Source organism: Neovison vison, chromosome 3 (genome assembly GCF_020171115.1).
Source record: "Neovison vison isolate M4711 chromosome 3, ASM_NN_V1, whole genome shotgun sequence".
NCBI classification, from domain to species: Eukaryota; Metazoa; Chordata; class Mammalia; order Carnivora; family Mustelidae; genus Neogale; species Neogale vison.
The window spans coordinates 142,111,804-142,132,803 of NC_058093.1; the positions used below are offsets into that span (position 1 = coordinate 142,111,804).

Below are 21,000 nucleotides of genomic sequence, written 5' to 3' on the forward strand. Positions count from 1 at the left end.
CTCTTTTTCTTTTCCCCCCAACCCCAAGACTCGGTAGAAGACACAAGTCTTGGAACCGCGGAGGAACACAGAAACTTCCCAATCTCACTCGGAGTCTGAGCTCGCGACCCGCTGCTCTCCGGCGCCTGCTCCCCTCCCGCCGGCGTCGCGTTCCGCAGCGAAGGGTGGAGCCAGGGGTCGCGTTTTAGGATTGGGCGGTGGGAGCCAAAACGGACGACGCGGAAATGACGCCATCGTGCGCAAGCGCCGGCGTCCCGGTCGCGCGGTGGCTCCTGGGTGCCGCACGCCTTTCCTTTCCTCGCCTCTCCCCTCCCCTCCCCCCTCCCGTCCCCACCCCCTCGGCCGCTCCGCTCCCTGGCGTGACTCGGCACAGAGAGTCCCGGAGAAGACGCCGCGGTCGTCACCTCCTGCGTTCAGGCCTCGGCCTTTCTGAGCCTCTCCCCTTCCTCTCCCGGGTTTTCTCCTTCAGTTTTGAAGCCGGTGGCGTCGCGGCCGCCCTGCCGGGCTAAGAATGGTGGGAGTGAAGCCGGTCGGGAGCGACCCAGATTTCCAGCCGGAGCTGAGCGGCGCGGGCTCCAGACTCGCCGTGGTCAAGTTCACCATGCGAGGGTGAGGTCGGGCGCGAGCCCTGTGGGCCCTGTGTGTCCGTCCCTGCTTTCCCTTCACTTGTTCCCGGTCCCGACTCCCTTGCGGTCTCCTGCTCTGGAATGTCCGGCGCTGGCCGCAGCCCCAGGCGCTGCCGGGTTAGGCCGCAGCTCTTGGGTGTGAGTCCCGGTTTGTGCACAGGGGAGTCTCTGGAGGGCACGGAGGCCTGGCCCTCCGCGTTGCATAGTCCAGGAGATCGCCTCCCGTCCCTTCTGCATCCTCGGACGGGCTCTGGACGTGGGGGTGGCCCCCTTCCAGTCTGTGGTAGTCTTCTTACAGCGGCCCCTGCTTTCGCCTGCCCCGTTCGTTTCGGGGAGCCAGCTGTCACTTGCATTTTAGAAATCCTAAAATCTTAAATTTACCCAACACTTTGGGTTGCTTCACCACCTGCATTTCTGTAAAACCTTTAGAAGATTCAGTTGGGTCTATCCAACTAATCCACGTAGTGCTTAGGCCCGAGGCTCATTTAATGCATTTTAAATTAATGTTGAGTCCGGGTGCTTTTTAATTTTCTTAATGGTTTTGTTACTCGTTTGGTTAGTAACTTGGTAACTTAGGCTCCCTTATGTGCGGATACATCTGATCACGGAAATTAGAATGAGTATATAGTAAATCTAGATACCCAGACATCTGGGTTTGGCCAAAGAGACTTCATTTTTGACTTGATGGCTTAAGAGGACAGGGATCTTGAAAGATGCTTAACTGGGTTGGGTAAATCTCAACATAATACATTGGTCGCAGAGCTCGTGGATTTTCTATTTTGAGCCTGCAGTGTACCTGTGTCAGAGTGACATGTTGGAACTAGCCCTTCGAAACCAAGATTTCAGCGACTGTGTTTATTTATTGACCTTCGCTTGTGTATGTCAGTGCCTTCTAACTTAGAAGGATTAAAGATCTCCATTTAAAATTTTTTTTTTAAATTTTTTGTCTTTTTAATTAACATATAGTGTATTATCAGCCCCAGGGGTCTGTGAATCGGCAGGTTTCCACACTTCACAGCACTCACCATAGCATATACCTTCCCCGATGTCCATAACCCAATCCCCCGCCCCCCAACCCTCAGTTTGTTTTGTGAGATTAAGAGTCTCTCATGGTTTGTCTCCCTCCGGATCCCATCTTGTTTCATTTACTCTTTTCCTACCCCTCAAACCCTCCAGCATTGCCTCTCAGCTTCCTCTTATCAGGGAGATCATATGATAATTGTCTTTCTCTGATTGACTTATTTCACTCAGCACAATATCCTCCAGTTCCATCCACATCATCGCAAATGGCAAGATTTTATTTCTTTTGATGGCCGCATAGTATTCCATTGTATATATTTACACACACACCACATTTTCTTTATCCATTCATCTGTTGATGGACATCTAGGTTCTTTCCATAGTTTGGCTGTTGTGGACATTGCTGCTATAAATATTCGGGTGCATGCGCCCCTTTGGATCACTACGTTTTTATTAAAGATCTCCATTTGATTTATCTTGACCCCCTCCCCCGAGTTATTTACAATTAAACCTGGAGAAATCTACTACAGGTATCAGTATTTAAGTAACACATTTAGTTGTCCAGGTAACTTTATAAACATTAGGCAGTATTTTGAATCAGGGTGAAAAATGATTCATGGCTATTGAATATGATTCAGTAAATGTTGAATGTATAAGTAGTGGCATTAGGATTAGATAGTTTAGGATGCAGATAGAGGTGAAAACAATTAAAGACTTATTCCTACACCAATCTCTCTTATACAGAATTGAAAACGGACAGTACATTGGATTTTCTAGGGTGGCATAGAGTACCAATTTGACATGTGGACTTTCATATTTACTAAGTTGAAGAAGATAAAAATTTCATCATGAGGACATGTCTGAAAGTAATGTCAAATTCTATAAATGTGTCAGTTAGCAGTTTTGTAATGTCTATATTTTTAATATGGAGGGATACCCATACATTTATTAGGTAGCTAGGCCAAAATTGGAAAAGGGAAGAGATGATTTTAACAGTAAATCTCGTTTTTAATTAACTTTTCTAGTTCTAGCATATAGGAGTGTGTAGACTTTCATCCCCCAATACCATAGCAGAACAGATGACAGACAGTGATCAAAAATTTATTAATTGAAATGAGAGAAGTGGGGAAACTTTGCTGTTAAGGCAACACTTCCATTAACAGTGAGGCAACATTTACTCGTAAACAATTACAGGCATTGATTGGTGAAGCACTGTTATTTACTTTTAAAAAGGTATTTTGGGGACGCCTGGGTGGCTCAGTTGGTTGGACGACTGCCTTCGGCTCAGGGCGTGATCCTGGAGTCCGGGGATCGAGTCCCACATCGGGCTCCCAGCTCCATGGGGAGTCCGCTTCGCTCTCTGACCTTCTCCTCGCTCATGCTCTCTCTCACTGTCTCTCTCTCTCTCTCAAATAAATAAATAAAATCTTTAAAATAAATAAATAAATAAATAAATAAAAAGGTATTTTGATGCAATGAAAATTTATTTTTTTTTGGCAAATGAATTTAGAGAACTTTCAAGTTCAAAAGTATATTTATAGCTAACATTTATAAATCTGATAAGGTTATATTTGCCTTAAAGTTCTTTAACATTTTGGCCACTGAGGTAACTGGGCATCAGTATTAGACCCTCAAACAACTGTATCCAGTAGGTCATGTAGGAAACCTTTTAGATCAAAGTTAATGTCCCATTTTAGGCCAAGAATATAGTTTTCTCCAACAGCTATTTCTTTTCCAACCCGACTTTAAGTCTTATTCCTTTTTCTCCACTTCAGTGTTATATCTAACCTATTAATTTTAATAAAATGTTATGCAGGTTGTCACCGTTCTGTTTAAAAATCTTTGTGGCTCTCCAGTATTTTCAGAGTTTTGTTTTGTTTTCAAGATGGAATGTTTCACGAATTAGCATGTTATCCTTGCACAGTGGCTGTACTAATCTCTGTATCATTCCAGTTTTAGTAATAAAATATTTTAGTAATAAAATATTTCATTAATAAAATAAAACTGCTACCAGAGTGAGCACTCAGGTTTTTAATTGTAGTGAAATATATGTAACATGAAATTTACCATGTTAGCCATTTCTAAATGTATAAAGTACATTCACAATATTGTACCAACATCACCACTATTTCTTAGAGTTTTTTCATGATCTCAGATAAAAGCGTTAACCAGTAAGTATCCATTAAAACTCCCACCCCTGGTAACTTCTTTTTGTCATTATGAATTTGCCTATTCTTGGTACCTCATGTAAGTGAAATTAAATATATTTGTCATTTGGTTTCTGATTTATTTCACTTAGCATAATGTTTTCAAGGTTCATCCACGTTGCAGCATGTTTCAGAATTTCCTTTTTCAATTTAAATAATATTTCACTGTATGTATACACCATATATTGCTTATTCATCTGTTGATGGACATTGGGTTGTTTCCACCTTTTGGCTATTGTAATACTGCCATCAGCATTGGTGTGCAAGGATTTCTTTGAGTGACTGTTTTCAGTTCTTTTCAGTATATTTTCAGTATATACCTGGGAGTGGAATGTGGTTGCACCATTTTGCATTCCCACCCCAGCAGTGCAGGAGAGTTCTAATTTTCCACATACCTGCCAACGCTTTTTATATTTTAATGGCCATTCTAAATGGGTGTGAAGTGGTCTGGTGGTTTTGCTTTTCATTTCCTTAATGACTAGTGAGTTGGGCATATTTTCTTGTGCTTAATATCTTCCGTGGAGAAATATCTACTCAAGTCCTTCACTCATTTTGAATGACTTTGGTTTTTTATTACTGAATTGTAGGAGTTCTTTATATATTTTGGGTATTCCTTACCTGATATATGATTTATAAATATTTTCTCCTATTGGTTGCCTTTCGCTTTCTTGATAGTGTCCTTTGATGTACAAGTCTTTAAATTTTGGTGACGTCCAGTTGATCTTTTGTTGCTTGTGCTTTTAGTGTCATATCCCAGAAATCGTTGTCAAATCCAGTGTCATGAAGATTTAACCCCTATGTTTTCAATAAATCATTTTGTAATTTTAGTTTTTAAGTTTAGGACTTTTACTCATTTTGAGTTAATTTTTATATATGGTGTAAAGGTCCACCTTGAATCTTCTGTATGTTGATACCCAGTTTTCCCAGCACTGTTTGTTGAAGAAACTGTCTTTTCCCCCAGGAATGGTCTTGGCCTCCTTCTCCAATATATATATATATTTCTTAACAATTAAAACAGTCAACATTTGTGTTTTATCTACTCTTGTAGGAGACTTATTTAAACATTTATATTGACTTATTCAATCCTCAAAGTAATCTTTGAAATGATCCCCATTTTACAAATGATGATGTTAAGTCCAGATTAAATAACTTAAGGTCCCAATGCTGAATGCAGTTTGGATTGTAAAGTGCTGTTCTTGTTCTTTCCAGCCTAAATAGAAAGGAAATGCAGGTTCATCTCTATATTGCACAGCGCCTGATATTTTTAAATATATATTGCCTTGAATTATTTAGTTACAGCTGCTTGCAAACTAATCCTATGCTTTAGGACAGGTCCTTTCACTCTATTCTTTTCCCTAACTGTAAAATAGGAATAGTAATATGTAACGTAATAGTATTATTTAGAGAATGAAATTATATACGTGAATTACATATTGTGGTAACATGTTTTTGTAACCATTATTTCCAAACTGTTACTTGTTTAGATATACTCAGATACATTCAGTGATTATAAGCTGAGCCAGTTTTGTTATCACTGTTGGGTAAGCCCCAATGCTAAAAAATATATATATTTCTTCCTCGTAAAACTTAGTATGATTTTTTAAAATTGAAATATACTTGGCATACAATAGTTTATTAGTTTCAGGGTATAAGAAGTACAGTTACCACCTTTTACCATATAGAGTTATTAAGTGTTACTGACCATATTCCATATGCTGTACTTTCCAGCCCCATGACTTTTTTAAAACTGGAAGTTCGTATCTCTTGATCCCTTCACGAATCCCCTCCTCACCACCACTAGTTTGTTTTCTGAGATTATGAGTCTGTTTCTGTTTTTTTCATTTGTGTGTTTGTTTATATCCTGCATGTAGGAGAAATTATATTGAGTATGAATGATTTTGATATTGAATTTATGAATGTATCATTTTTACCATATTCAGTTTTGTTAAAACAGGTCCTAGTTTGTATTTGGTTAGGTGTTACTGTTATCATCTGGGAAGAATGTTAGTGTATGTTAGGATGTTGAGTTCTAATGGTTATGGTAGCTGGTTTAAATAATATATCATATATGTGTATGAAAATAGTATATGCTGCATTATTGCTGCAGACTGAATTACAGAGGTAGCAAGTTCAGTAGTCTAGGCACCAGGCAGATAATGAGAGAGGTGGGCAGCTTTAAGATAGCTAGTGCGTGGCAAGGCCTTAGAGAACATAGAGAATTTTTTTAAAAGTATACTCTTTTATTGAACTATAACATGCATGCAGAAATGTACACAAATCGTTTGTGAATACTTTTGAGAAGTTTAACCAACATGTAGATCAAGAATTTGCCTCCCTCTTCCCCTGCTATGCTTTATTCTCATACTAGAATTCTAATACCACAGATTAGTTTTGCCTGGATTTGAACTTTACAAAATATAATCTGTCTGAATTATTTAATAGAGCATATAGTGTTAATCTTGACATAATTTAAGAAATAACAAAAGGCAGTGTGTAGGCCACTGTTACGAGGTTTTGGGAATAGCTGTCAGGAGTTGGGTTTTGTGATCAAATTCTAGTACTGTACCTCATTGTTCTTGACTTTGGAATGAGTTGTAGGGTTTAAATGAATTTAAGGTTTTGTAAATTGTATAACATATGGTAAATGCTCAGTGAATGCTAGCCATTTTGTGTTATTAATTGGACCAGTTATGATTATGCCTGCCCTAATTGAAATATAATAATGTAGACATTACCTACCTTAAAGTTACAGCCTACAGAAAAATAGACTTTTTTAAAATATCTCTTCAGAAAGCACATACATTTTCCTTACCATTTATCAGCAATGTGTTTACATATGTTACTGCTCAAGGCAGGGCACTGACTGCTTTAGCAAATAAAGAGTGGCAAGTTCATGAAGTAGAATGTGTTTATATTATGATGGTAAACAAAAATCTTACTTATGAAACTAATTTGGTGCTTTCAAAGAAAGCTGATCTTGAATTGGATTAGGAATTAAATGTTCTGTTGTGGCCCTGCCATTGACTAGAGCGTCTGATCTTGGGCATGTCCTTTAACTTTCCTGGTCTTCAGTTCTTACCTATCCAGTAATTGTGTTAGGTTAGATTAGTTTTAATGTTTTAGTTTGTGGGTTTGGTTCTTTATGTATTGCAGAAAGCTAAAGAGTTGTGTGCTGTGTTCTTTTTCTCAGAAAGCATAAGTCAGAGTCCTTATATATGCATTTCACATAATAGATTTAATAGCTAACCTTTCTGTCAAAGAGAGGTTCAGAGGTAGAAAAAGAACTTTTTTCTTCACTTTCTTTTTTAAACCTCTGGACTAGATGATCTCTGGTCACGTTTACAAGTTTAGAGGCTCTGTGACGATGTATTATTTGAGGGCTGAGAGTCAAGGATTGCACAAGAGAAGAAAGTATGATCATGAAATTCAGTTGTATTTGGGGCATAGTATTTTACATATTTATTTGAGGAGTGGGGGAGGGCCATGGGGGGCTGGAGAGAGAGTCTCAAGCAGACTTTGCACTGAGCTTGGAGACTGACCTAGGGCTCAGTCTGATAACCCTGAGATTACAACCTCAGCCAAAAACAAGAGTCAGACACTCAACTGACTGCACCACCCAGGTGTCCCTGGGGCATAATATTTTAGTTATGAGAAAGGTGCTAGAGAATCCAGTTGCTTCTCATTTTATATGGAGCAATCAAGTGACTTGTTCAGGAGCTTAGCTAATAATGGAAATTTAAGTTTATTCTTGAATGCTAATGTTAAGCAGGCAAACATCTTAAAATAACTAATCAGTTTCATTTGAGTGATTATAGTGTGAAAGTATGCCGCTGTATTTATTTCTGCTTTTGTGTTCCAGGGCTTATTTTGATTTTTGACTACAGTTACAACCTGTGATGGCTAACTGAAATTAAACAGAGGATCTAGATAAAGTTTGAAAGGGAACAGTTGTTTTAGGACAGTTATTTTAGATACAAGAATTTCTTTTTTTCTTAACACTTGTTAGCTCATACATGCCTAGTGAGCATGATGTCGGTATAGTGTGGAAGTTCTGTTGGTTTGTATTCTATTTTTCCTAGGCAGTGAGGAACAGAAATGGAAATAGAACCTTTAGCAGGAAGAAGAACCCTCAGCCATACAGGCAAGCTCTCTTCCACATTTATTTATTTATTTTTTAAAAAAGATTTTATTTATTTATTTGACAGATCACAAGTAGGCAGAGAGGCAGGCAGAGAGAGAGAGAGAGAGAGGAGGAAGCAGGCTCCCTGCTGAGCAGAGAACATTAGTGAGTTTGAACATTTTGTGATTCAGAATTTGCTTTTCCTTGTGCTCCTGTCTGCTGTTGCTAAGGTTTTTGTCTAAAATTTTATTGAGATACAACATAATACACAATTATAAATGTATGGCTTAGTTAATTTTTTTTTTAAGATTTTATTTATTTATTTGAGAGAGAGAGACAGTGAGAGAGAGCACGAGTGAGGAGAAGGTCAGAGGTAGAAGCAGACTCCCCATGGAGCTGGGAGCCTGATGCGGGACTCGATCCTGGGACTCCAGGATCCTGACCTGAGCTGAAGGCAGTCGTCCAACCAACTGAGCCACCCAGGCGCCCCTGGCTTAGTTAATTTTTGTAAACTGAACACACATGCCCATGTAATCAGCTTGTGGACAGACAGAGCATAACTAGCCTTTTGATATCTCCCATGACCCTGTCCTGTCTTTAACTCTCAGAAAGATAACCTTTGTCCTTATTTATAGTACCATTGATTTGTTTTGTCTGTATTTGAACTGTGTATAAATGGAATCATATGATGTACCATTTTTCTCAGTATTATTTGTGAATTAATCTGTGGTTTTGCATGACATTATAGTATTCCACAGTATGAGTAGCTGCAATTAATTTCTTCATTCTGTGTTGATAGAAATTTAAGTAGTCTCCACTTTTGGTTATTAGAAATATTATTACTATCAATATTTTTTTCAAATGCCCTAAGGCAAACATATGTAGATGTTTCTGTTGTTTCTGTACTTTAGACATGCGTATGAGGTAGGCATAGGTCTTTGTTTAGCAGATACTGACAGTTTCTTTTCTTTACCCCTAAAGTGGTTATGCCCCTAAAGTTTGCATAGTCATGAAACAGTTCAGTTGCTCCATATTCTTGGTAATGCTCTATTATACTTTTTTTTTTTGTTTTAGCTATATCAGTGGAGGTTTTAATTTGCATTTCCCAAGCTTCCCTAGTGACAGATGAAGTCAGATATCTTTTCATATTTATTGACTGTTAGGATAACCTCATTTGTCGTGTACTGGTTTAAGAGTTTACCCAGTTTCCTTTTGGGTGTCAGTCTTGTTCTTACTGATTTGTATGAATTCTTTACATATTAGCAGTATAAGCCTTTCGATATGTTTCACAGATATATATTTTTAACCACTCTATGGGGTCTTTTCACTCTCTAGATGGTATCTCGATGAACACAAGGTCTTGATATCTTCCAATTTATCAAGTATATTCCAATATATCAGTTATTCCCTTTTTTTTTTTAAAAGATATTACTTATTTATTTGACAGAGATTACAAGTAGGCAAAGAGGCAGGCAGAGAGAGAGGGGGAAACAGGCTCCCTGCTGATGCAGGGCTTGATTCCAGGACCCTGAGATCCTGACCTGAACTGAAGGCAGAGGCTTTAGCCCACTGAGCCATTCAGGCACCCCTGTTTTTTGTGTTTTAAGAAGTCACTCCAGAGTTTTGAAAATATCCTTTGTATTTTTTTCTTAAAACTGTTATTGTTTTACCTTTCATATTTAGATCTGTCATCCATTACCATGACAAAAACAATTCCATCTGGAATTGGTTTTGTATATGGTGTGAGGTATGGGGGCCAAGATTCATTTATCTTCCCATGTGAGTATCCTCTTGACACAGCACTGCTTATTGAAAAGACCATCCTTTCCCCGCTGCAGTGCTCTGTCAAATGTTTGATAAATAGGTAATCTGTGTAGGATTGGTTTGTTTCTGGACCTATTCTTTTATGTTGGTCAGTTTGTTTATTCTTTTACTGATACTGTACACTCTTAATTTACAAAGCTTTGTGATTGTTCTTATTATTCAGTAATGTAATTTTCTCAGCTTTGAACCTCAGAATGGCTTGGGTTATCTTTGGTATTTCCCTATAAATTTTAGAATTTAAACTTGTTAACTTGGGGAATAAAACTTACTGGGATTTTCTATTGATTCTAAGGGTCAAATTTAGGAGAATTGACAGGTTGACACTGTTGAGTTTTCCAGTTTATAAGCGTAGTATGTTCCTCCTTTTATTTATTTCCATCTTTAATTTTTCTCAGTGAGAAAACAGAAGACTTAACATTATTAGACTTTAAAACTTAGCATAAATCTGTAGTCATTAAGACAGTGTGGTATTGATGCAAGTATATCTAAATAATCTCGTGAAAGAGACTAGAAAGACCAAAGCTAAGATGATGAGATTTTGTTTAATTTCATATTTTAACAAATTCTTCAGAGTATAAATTAATACAGTTTTTTGTGGGTTTTTTGTTTTGTTTTTCTTTTTGTTTTTTACCAAGCATGTTGTTTACCTTTCTCACAGGTGTGGACCATGTTTAAGGATTGCCCCGGCATTCAGTTCTATGAGTAATAAGTATCCACAGGCAGTTTTTTTGGAAGTTGATGTACATCAGTGTCAGGTAAGGGAAAGGAGTCCTTTAAAAAAAATTTTTCATTGGTTTGAAATGCAACATTGTTATCATCCTTTGTTTCTCTCTTTATGCACATAGTACTTCTTTGAAGATGGGGAAATGTTATATGGACATGAATTATAAATGTTATTGTGGCTGCATTAGTTAAAAAGGGTAGTTCAGTATTAATTGCTTCTGGGTTTGTTAATATCTTTCTGACATAAAACTAATAAGCTATTGAACTAAATCAGTCCCCTGGAAGTCCTTTTTTTACATTTTTTTGTTTCTCTTTTGCAAATTGAGAATAGTATCTTTTATTGCTGAGGCATTGTTTGATTTGAAAGCCATGGCAGAGAATTCGTGATTGTAGTTAGAATTGGATTGATCGGGTTAGTTTGTAATCATAGCTTCAAAGCTGCATACTCAGCAGAAACCTGAAAGTGTTAATTACCGTCCATTGAGCCGCAGTATTGTTGGGAGATTGCCCTGATTACTTAGTCTGAATGGCTCAGTGACAGTTCTATGTTTGCATATGTGGAAGTAGGGAGGGATTAATGGGAAAAAATTTTCAAGGTTCCTTCCAACACTGAAAATGTTGTTTTTGGTTCTTACTAAGGAATAGCTGTGTGGATCCCCTTTTTGGTGAGGTTTTGTCTTTGATACATTTCTGAGTGTGAAAAGAATTTGTAAATGTTACAATAGTTTGTAGTAAGTAGTTTGGGTTTGGTTTAAACCCTGTAATATTGCTTAGTACTTCTGTTGCATACTGCTGGACTCCCATTACTGGCCCTTATTTCAGTATTCACTGTCTCTCTGGAGCTCTGTTCTGGAGTTTTATTTCCAGTATGATAGCCACTAGCAGCATGTGGTTACTACACACTTGAAATGTGGCAAATCGAAATTGAGAAGTGCTGTAAGTGTAAAATAACACATAGGATTTTGAAGGCTTAGTATGAAAAAAATGTAAAACATGTCACTGTTTTTTTACGGTGTGTTGACAGTGCGATTATTGGATTTACTAAAATATATTATTAAAATTGATTTCATTTGTTTCTCTGTACTTTTTTATATTGGCTGCTTAAAATGCTGGGATACTGGCAACTTAAAATCACATGTATGGCCCACATTTATGTCTTATATATTTTTTGGACAATACTGTTCTAAAATGTCAATCATGTTGTCTTTCTTAAAATTTTTTTTGAGGTTTAGAGAAGGCATCTCTATGTAAACTTTATGCCTTTTTTTTCTTTAAACAATGTAGTGATATCTCTTCATAGTATTTGAATATGCAAGGTGACATATTTGCTTTACTATTTTCTTTACACTTATGAAAAGTTTAAGTCATGAGTCAGTGGTTAATTAGCTCATTTCCACTCCGTACTTAGTTTTATAATATAGTGGAGTTGGAACAGAATTGTAAAAGGTAGTTGTTGCAGTGTATTTGATGGGAGGTCAGAAGCCATTTCTATGAGTAGAGTTGAGTAAAGTTAATTCATTTTCATGGAGAGATGGGCTACTGTTTTTAAGATCTGTATTTTTTCCTAGTAGCATTGACATGTCAATACTGTTTTGGGCTTCTCCATTTAAGAAACAGCATGTACTTATGAAAACTCTGCCTGGTGGTATAAAGCATAATTTCTGTATTGGAAGCTAATTGTTGGGGGTTAAGTGTTTAACACTAAAATTGGTAAAAATGCATGTTGTTCGTCATTGGGAATTTGAAGGTAATGTAGTTGTGCCCTCAGTAGTAGGTCTGTTTTTTCTTAAATAACAATTGGGAATAAATTATTTTATGTGGTTTTGTTCATGCTTGGATATTTAACTTCTATAGAGATGTAGAATGAATATTCAGCGTGGTTTAAGGTAAATTTTAATCATTAACAGTATTTAACTTGCCAATTCTAGGGAACAGCTGCCACCAACAATATATCAGCAACACCTACATTTCTGTTTTTTCGAAACAAAGTGAGAATTGATCAGTATCAAGGAGCAGATGCTGTTGGATTAGAAGAAAAAATCAAGCAGCACTTAGAAAATGACCCTGGAAGCAATGAGGACACAGATATTCCAAAAGGCTATGTAGGTAGACTTAAAAGTGAAATCATGATACATCTCTTCTCATTATTTGATTAAAATGATATTGACTGTTATCTTTTGCTAGTTAAGAATACTTTCAAATAAGATCTTTAAAAGTAACTTCATTAGCTGACTATTGGGTATTGCTTCTCTTGTATGCATTATAATCTTTTAAGCCCTCATGAGAAACAATTTTTCTTAAATAATTCTTTTTGCTACTTGTTTTCTTTTTTAAACCTACTTTCTGAATTGTCTTAATAGCCAGTTTTAAACATTTAATCATTTTTAATGTATATATTTTTATATATACATTTAATTTTTATTTTGTTACATATAATGTATGATTTATTTATACATAATTTTAAAATTATACATACATATATTTTTTTCCCAAAAATGTGAAGAAATGTGCGTTGGAAAAATTTTTCAGGTTTTGACAATTGAGTAAAATGACATGTAAATTTTAATGTGTGATCTTTATATGCTGGACTCCTTTTCCTGCCGCTTCTTTTAGTTTTTCTCTCCTTTCTAATGTATCCCTTCTTTTATGGCACCTCTTTCTTTCTGCTAAAAAAAAAAACAAACCTACTTATTTTGTTTTCGGGTCATATGTGACTTTGCTATTAGATATGTTTTTCTGAGTTTTAAGAGTAAGTTATTATTCAACTAAAAACTTGAAGACTTAGGAATTTAAAAGTGTTTGAAAATTGTATAATACAAATGGTTATAATTCAGCATCTATATCATAAGAGCTATTCAGGAAGGACCAAAATTCAGAAGTAATTCATGGTAACTGATTCATTTATACAAATTGGTTAATCCTGCATACTAAAATATATATTTGTATATATCTTTCCTAATTTTTCTTGTTATAAAGTTAATTGTAGTTGCAGATAAAAAATGAACTTTTTAAAAAAATAGTGATTACCTCTAGTTAAAGCTCTTGTATGAAAGAATGTGTATCAAGTACAGTAAAGCAGACCGATGTCATGGACTACACGTTCTTTACGTAAAGTTCCTTAAATTCCTGCTGAATAAGAAGACTCTCCTACTCCAGTCAGATACATATGAGAAAGTCTTTTTGTGTGTGGGGGACTGAGGGTTGTGTCTTCAAAACGTGTGTTTAACATGTTGTACTGGCATTAATTAAGTGAGGGAGACAATTAATGTATTTAAAACAGAACTGTTACGTAATAATTTGAAATTGTAATATGCAGTTAGAAAGTATGAGCGTGTTGTATAAGTCAGGTTTGTGACACCTTTTGGAAAATTTTGGAAATTATTTGACTTGTAAACTGTTGTGTTTACATCTTTGTATTTTTTTCCCCTGTATTTACTAAGGGTTTTTGCATGAAAAGGTCTTAGGAGCTCAACAGTCCTGCTGCTTAGCTAGAGGGATACTTCTTTACACATCAGCTAATTGTGATTATCAGTGTTATGACCTCAGGTAGGAAATAAGCAGGAAAAAAAATGAAATTTTAAGAAATTAAAAAAATGTAGTTTTCATGCAGATGTTATGCATATGGTGTGAAAGGCTATTAAAAACATTTTCATTTTTTCCATCAGGTGTCAGTCAAAACATTAAAAGTTTTGAACTATATGTCTTCAAGATTATTAAATATTTAAGATTTTGGTAATGTGTTTCTGAGAATGTCCTCATTCTCACGAGACAAATAGAAACTAAATGGGAGTAAGTGAATGAATGAAAGCCTTAAGTAGATCTAAGTATTAGTATTACAAAAATGTATTGACAATTTTAAAATAAAATTTTGGTTTTAAAGACTTTCAGTTATGTCTTAACACTAAGAAGTTGTACAAGTTACTGAGTTTATACGTACTAGTTTTGGAACTCCTAATTTGATTGAAGCCAGAATAAGAGAGGTACTCCTATCTCTTAGAGGGGTTTGAAATATTGCAATAAATGTAGATGTGAAACTCAAAACATTAAGAATCATAATAGTTCTTATTCAGAAGTAAGACAGTATTTTTGTGAATGTAATGACTTTTAGTTTTTAAAGCGTTGATTGAAGCATGGGAAAGTTTAAAATGTTCTCTTTTCCATATTTGCTAAGAGTACCTAGTGTGGCTCTAAGTGGCAATGAGAGGGCCATCAATATCAAGTCTTCCTCTCCCCCAGAAGTTTGAGTACTGGGCACTCTGGAATTGAAGTTGGATTTGCATATGTTCTGAATCTTGAGGTTTATATGTGTATTTTAGTATTCTGACCTCTGAACTGTAGATTTTGTTTTACAGATTTTGTCATCATTCATCAAAATGAAATCAAACCTTAAGTGGCCCGAATTTGTGTAGTAAGATCTTTTGTTAACCCAAACTAGAAGCATAGTTTTAACTAGTTTGTGTCTTCAAAAAGTGTGTTTAACATGTTGTACTGGCATCTTACTACACAAATTCGGGTCACTTGGGTTAACTTTTGTTAACCCAAACTAGAAGCATAGAAGCATAGTCCTAACTTCCCGTGTGTCTTATGTTAGATTTTCCCCCTCTAAAAAAGAAAGGTGAAATTTATTAAACAAAACAATTGACAGAGCAGTAGTACAGCAAACACACATATATAACCATTCATCTGTGTTCACCAGTTGTAAATATTTCGCTGTTTTTGCTTTCTCGATATGTACTTATCCACTTTTACCTTCAACAGAATCATTTAAAACTATAGACATCATGATGGTTCATCTCTAAATATTTTTTTAGCCTATAGCTTCTAGGAGCAAGAACATTCATTTACATAACCATGATACCATTATCACGCCTAAGAAATTTAACAATGGTACAGTATCTCTCATACTTAAAGCCTACATTCACATTTTCTTAATTATCTCCAGAATATATTTTTTTAAGATTTTATTATTTATTTGAAAGAGAGCACAAGCGGATGGAGGGGCAGAGGGAGAGGGAGAAGCAGACTCCTGCCTGAGCAGAGAGCCTGATGTGGTGCTTAATCCCAGAACCCTAGGATCCTGACCTGAGCCAGAGACAGATGCTTACCCAACTGAGCCACCCAGGCACCCCTCCAGAATAGTCTTTATAGCTATTTTTGCCCTGTCTAGGATCAAGTCAAGGATCATGCATTACATTTAAGTTGTTTCTCTTTAGTGTTCTGGAGATGTGTCTTTTTTTTTTTTTCCATTCATGACAGCCTTTTTTTGGAAGTTTAAACTGGTACCAGTCAAATATGGTAGCCAGTACCTAGTAGGTACATGTGGCTCTTGTGCATTTGTTACATGACTAGTGCAACTGAGGAACTGAATTTTAAATTTTATTTACTTTTAATCAATTTTAAATCTCCACATGTGGCTAAATGGCTATCTTATTGTACAGCGCAGGTTGGACTGTCTGTCTTAGACTGTCCCACAATCTGGATTTGTCTGATTGTTTTTCTGTTACTCTTTCCTCATTATTGGCAAGTAGTGATACTTATTTCCAAGTGCATATTTCTAGACTATGTCAGTGTGTAGTTAGGTCAGATATAATGCCATTAGTCCCCAGACAGTGTTGTATAACAAAAGCTACCCACCAGTTGCAATTAGGAACAATTGTTGTAAAACTCTTACAATGTTAGTAAACAAAATCCAGTGTTCTAGAAGAGAAAGATAATGATCTCCTAATATGCAGAAAAGGCATTTAACAGAATTCAATGCCCATTTATTCCTAAAGGAATCAGTAATATCGTAATGGAGGAGCACCAGAGGCACTCTTACTAAAGTCAGAAACAACATGGGGATGACCACTGCCACATCTCTGGCCTTGTGTTGGACTATTAATGCATACACGGGAGACAGGAAAATGTTAAATGACAACCACATGGAAGCAATCAGCCAGCAAAATCTAGAATATTAGAAATCTGTGGGTGCTAAATGTCCATAGATTAAAGGAGATTTGAGCTACATTAACCAACTACAGTGTATGGATTTTGGATTCTTATTCTAATAGTTCAACTGTAAAACATTTACTAGACAACTGAAGAAATTCAAACATGGATATTTGCTAATAATAAAGTATTACTCATTGTTTCAGTTGTGATAATATTTAAGATATTTATTTATTTATTTATTTTTAAAATATTTTATTTATTTGACAGAGAACACAGTTAGGCAGAGAGGAAGGCAAGAGAGAGAGGAAGGGAAGCAGGCTCCCTGCTGAGCGGAGAGCCCAATGGGGGGCTCAATCCCAGGACCCTGGGATCATGACCTGAGTTGAAGGCAGAGGCTTTAACCCACTGAGCCACCCAGGTGCCCCAATATTTAGGATTTTTTAAAAGATTTTATTTATTTGTCAGCTAGAGAGAGAGCATGCATGTGCATCACAAACAAGGGAGAAGCAGGCTCCCCACTGAGCAAGGATCCTGATGTGGGGCTTGGACCTAGGGTCCTGGGATCATACCTGAGCTGAAGGCAGATGTTTAACCAACTGAGCCACCCAGGCATCCCAGAGGATTTTTTGAGTCCTTATCTCTTAGCAGTGTTCATGAACACAATGAAATGTTCTTGAAAGAAATGAAGCAGTGCCTAAGATTTATTTGAAAACAGGAGGGGTAGGGACTGCTTGCAGGGTAAAGAAGAAACAAGAGTGGCCATGAGTTGATTATTGTAGCTGGGAGTTGAGGACGTGAGGTTCACTGTATTATTTATATATGCTTGAAATTTTCCATAATAACAAATGTTTTAATCCTTATTTGTTATTCATCTTATATGTAAACTCTTTATGAATATAGGTTTAAGAGTACATGACCACAAGAAGAGGGAGGCAGGCTTTTCTTGGATCTTATGGATATTTTAATTTGCATATTTAGCTTTGCGAAACACTGGTAATAAAAAAGTACAAGTCAACGTTTTATAATCTTTTCATTAAAGACTTGGTTTTTGATACCTTATCAAGTAGGCTAAGCCTAGATTTAGCTTTAATAGTAGTAGATCTCGGTCAGAAATTCAAATGAAAGGATTATTATAAAAATTTTAGTAACTGTTTTATAAGAGAAGTTTTCTTTAAAATTGCCTAGAGAGAATCACATATTTACAATATTTACATTAATAAAGAATATTTACCTTATTTGTTAGATTGTTATACCAGACCTTTGTTATACCATATAACAAATAACAAATAACATTTGTTATACCAAACATTGTTATACCAAACATAAATTTGTTAGATTGTTAATTTGTTAGATTGTTATACCAAATTCAAATACTTTGCCTAAAGTCTTGATTTAATTTTTTTCAGATGGATTTAATGCCTTTTATTAACAAAGCTGGCTGTGAATGTCTTAATGAAAGTGATGAGCATGGATTTGACAACTGTTTACGAAAAGATATGACCTTCTTGGAATCTGATTGTGATGAACAGGTAATTGATATTTAAATTAAAGCTTCTTGGGATCATCAATATTTATGCCCGCTCTGGGTTCATCATCATGTTTCCATCCATGGTTTTATGTTTCTCCTTCGCATATGACCACTTCCTTTCCTTTTTGTAAGTTTCAGTTTCTTTGATGGTGCAGACCCACCTTCGTTCTCTATTCTCTGCAAGCTGCCAGGTACATTACACAGAACCTCGGAGTTTTGGATTGGCTCCACTACTGAATTGAGCCTTCACTATGCTTAAGTCCTTATGTTCATTTTTGACCTGTCTTCCATGTTTTTTACTCACCCAACTGAGTTTGTACCTGAGAAATAGAGACTAACTAGATGAGCCCTCCCATGTGTGTGTTCCTCACTCCCAGAGGTAAACCTGTATTGTACTTCCCTGAATTGTTGTCACAGGGAAGTATAGTACTGCCTTAGTGAAGCCATCATTATCTTCATCTTGACTCTGACTTTTTTTTTTTTTTTAAAGATTTTATTTATTTATTTGACAGAGAGAGATCACAAGTAGGCAGAGAGGCAGGCAGAGTGAGAGGGGGGAAGCGGGCTCGCTGCTGAGCAGAGAGCCTGATGTGGGGCTCGATCCCAGAACCCTGAGATCATGACCTGAGCTGAAGGCAGAGGCTTTAATCCACTGAGCCACCTATGCGCCCCGACTCTGACTTTCTTTAACTTACTTTCTTTTTTTTTTTTTAAAGATTTTATTTATTTATTTGACAGAGAGAGATCACAAGTAGGCAGAGAGGCAGGCAGAGAGAGAGAGAGAGAGAGGGAAGCAGGCTCCCCGCTGAGCAGAGAGCCCGATGCGGGACTCGATCCCAGGACCCTGAGATCATGACCTGAGCCAAAGGCAGCGGCTTAACCCACTGAGCCACCCAGGTGCCCCCCTTTAACTTACTTTCTAATCCACTATCTTTGCTTTGTCCCCATTCCAGTTCATCTTCTACATGTTCACAAAAGTTACTCTTCAAAGCTTAAGTCTGGGGCACTTGGGTGTCCCACTCCATTAAGCGTCTCCCTTCAGCTCAGGTCATGATCCCAGGGTCCTGGGATCCAGCCCAGCATCAGGCTCTCTGCTCAATGGGGAGTCTGCTTCTCCTTTCCCTCTGCCCCTTCTTATTTGGGTACCATTTATTAATAGACTCTGTATCATGATTTATTTTTATTAGAAATTGTCTTTTAGTTCGTATCTAAAAATGTATGCTTGCTCTCTCTCTCAAATAAATAAAATCTTAAAGAAAACATAATCTGATCATGCTTCTTTTTCTTAAAGGAGGTAAATGATTCTTCTTTGCAGACTTTAGGAAGACGGTATCATATTCTTACTGACTTGATTTGTTTCTAGCTTTCCATTCTTTTCTCCTGTGGTTCAAGTTTCTGTAAACATGTCATGCTTATTATTTTTTGACACACTATTGCAGGTCAAGTATAAAAAGTAATTACATAACCAAAGGAAATAGTCTGGGTATTTTCTCAGGCAAACAGATCACAATGATCCTGAAATCATAAATCCAAATTCCATTTTTACTCTAATCATAACTACTTTACTGAATAGTTTTAAGAATATTATTCACAGTTGTGTTCCTTGTAAATGGTGCACTGAATGGAATGTGATGATGCATAGCAGCAGAACTGACTGACCATAGCCTCCTGGAAGTTCTCCTCACGGGGAAATCTTCCTTCTAAGGTGGAAGCATAGATACGTACATCAGACATGATTTCCCCTAGAAGGAAGATAGAGCAAATGATTCACGGTTTCTGATAGAGAGAGAGAGAGAGAGAGAGAGGGCAACCTGACAGCATTTCATATCCTTGTTCCCTTATGTGGCCTTCTAAATTCAGTTAAGTCCAATAAGTTTAGGATGGAGGTTTGGAGGTTACTATAGAGCTATTAAAAGTCTTATTCACTTGAGTTTTGGACCAAATAGAGTGCATTTGAGGGCTAGTTTCTTCACATACTCTGCATTGTCTTCAGATTGTCAAATGATGTGGGTAGATGCTTGACAAACCATTCTATAAAATGTTAAGCTATATGCTAAAATATATAGTTTGAATTTTAATTTGGATTTTGTTTGATTTTTTGGGAGACAAATTGCTTGTCAGTTCACAGGTCACAAGACATTAGGTTCATATGCATTTCCCCCTGCCCCCACCTTATTTTAGTAGGCTCTATAGCCAGTGATGGGTTCCACCTCACAGCTTCTAGATAAAGTGTTGCATGCTCTACTGACTAAGCCAGCCAGGTGCCCCCCCATGCCAATTTTTAATTTAATTTATTCCATTAAATTTTGTTATCATTCCCTTATGTGAATAATAGATGATTGTATTTCTCAAATGTCAGTCTAGTCAAGTTACTTTCAACTTACTGTTTTTTATATTACATTGGTTTTACGAATTGAATATTTTGTCTTTGAATTATTTTAAATTTTTAAAATATTTGAATGTTTTAAATATTTTAAATATATGAATAACAATTTTTTTCCCCCTAAGATTTTATTTATTTATTTGACAGAGATCACAAGTAGGCAGAGAGGCAGGCGGTGGGGGTGGGGGAGCAGGCTCCCTGCTGAGCAGGGAGCCGGATGCGGGGCTCGATCCCATGACTCTGAGATCATGACCTGAGCGGAAGGCAGAGGCTTAACCCACTGAGCCACCCAGGCGCCCCTTTAGACTTAAGTTTTAAGTCTAAATAGCTGTTGTGTGTATTCAAGGTGTTCAAGAGCCCTTTTAAAATGAAACTTTTTATTTTCTTCACAGCTGCTTATTACTGTGGCGTTTAATCAACCTGTTAAGCTTTATTCAATGAAATTTCAAGGGCCAGATAATGGTGAGTAATGGACGGCTTTTCTTTAACTTCCTGCTCTGTGGATCTGTTAAGCTCATGTGTAAAACTTTTTATTAAATAATAGAGGTAGATATTCCTTGTTTTGGAAAGAGTGAAATTGTTTCTGGAACAAAGCAAGGAGATAAATGAATGTGCAAATAATGTGGTATTACTAGAAA

At 36.7% G+C, this 21,000-nt stretch overlaps 1 protein-coding gene and 1 non-coding gene across 2 annotated transcripts in view; one reads left to right on the forward strand and one right to left on the reverse strand.

The window, feature by feature from the left end:
* The first annotated feature begins 327 nt into the window (after positions 1-327).
* TXNL1 (thioredoxin like 1) overlaps positions 328-21,000 on the forward strand; it is a 33,154-nt gene continuing 12,481 nt past the window's right edge. Inside the window, exons 1-5 of the mRNA XM_044242909.1 lie at positions 328-609; positions 10,456-10,552; positions 12,449-12,622; positions 17,858-17,980; positions 20,755-20,824. Coding sequence (XP_044098844.1) covers positions 512-609; positions 10,456-10,552; positions 12,449-12,622; positions 17,858-17,980; positions 20,755-20,824 — 562 coding nt within the window. The 5' untranslated portion in view covers positions 328-511. The remainder of the gene's footprint in view (positions 610-10,455; positions 10,553-12,448; positions 12,623-17,857; positions 17,981-20,754; positions 20,825-21,000) is intronic.
* On the reverse strand, positions 3,526-3,634 carry LOC122903857. The gene has a single exon (XR_006384065.1). It is a non-coding gene; the product is annotated as a U6 spliceosomal RNA (small nuclear RNA).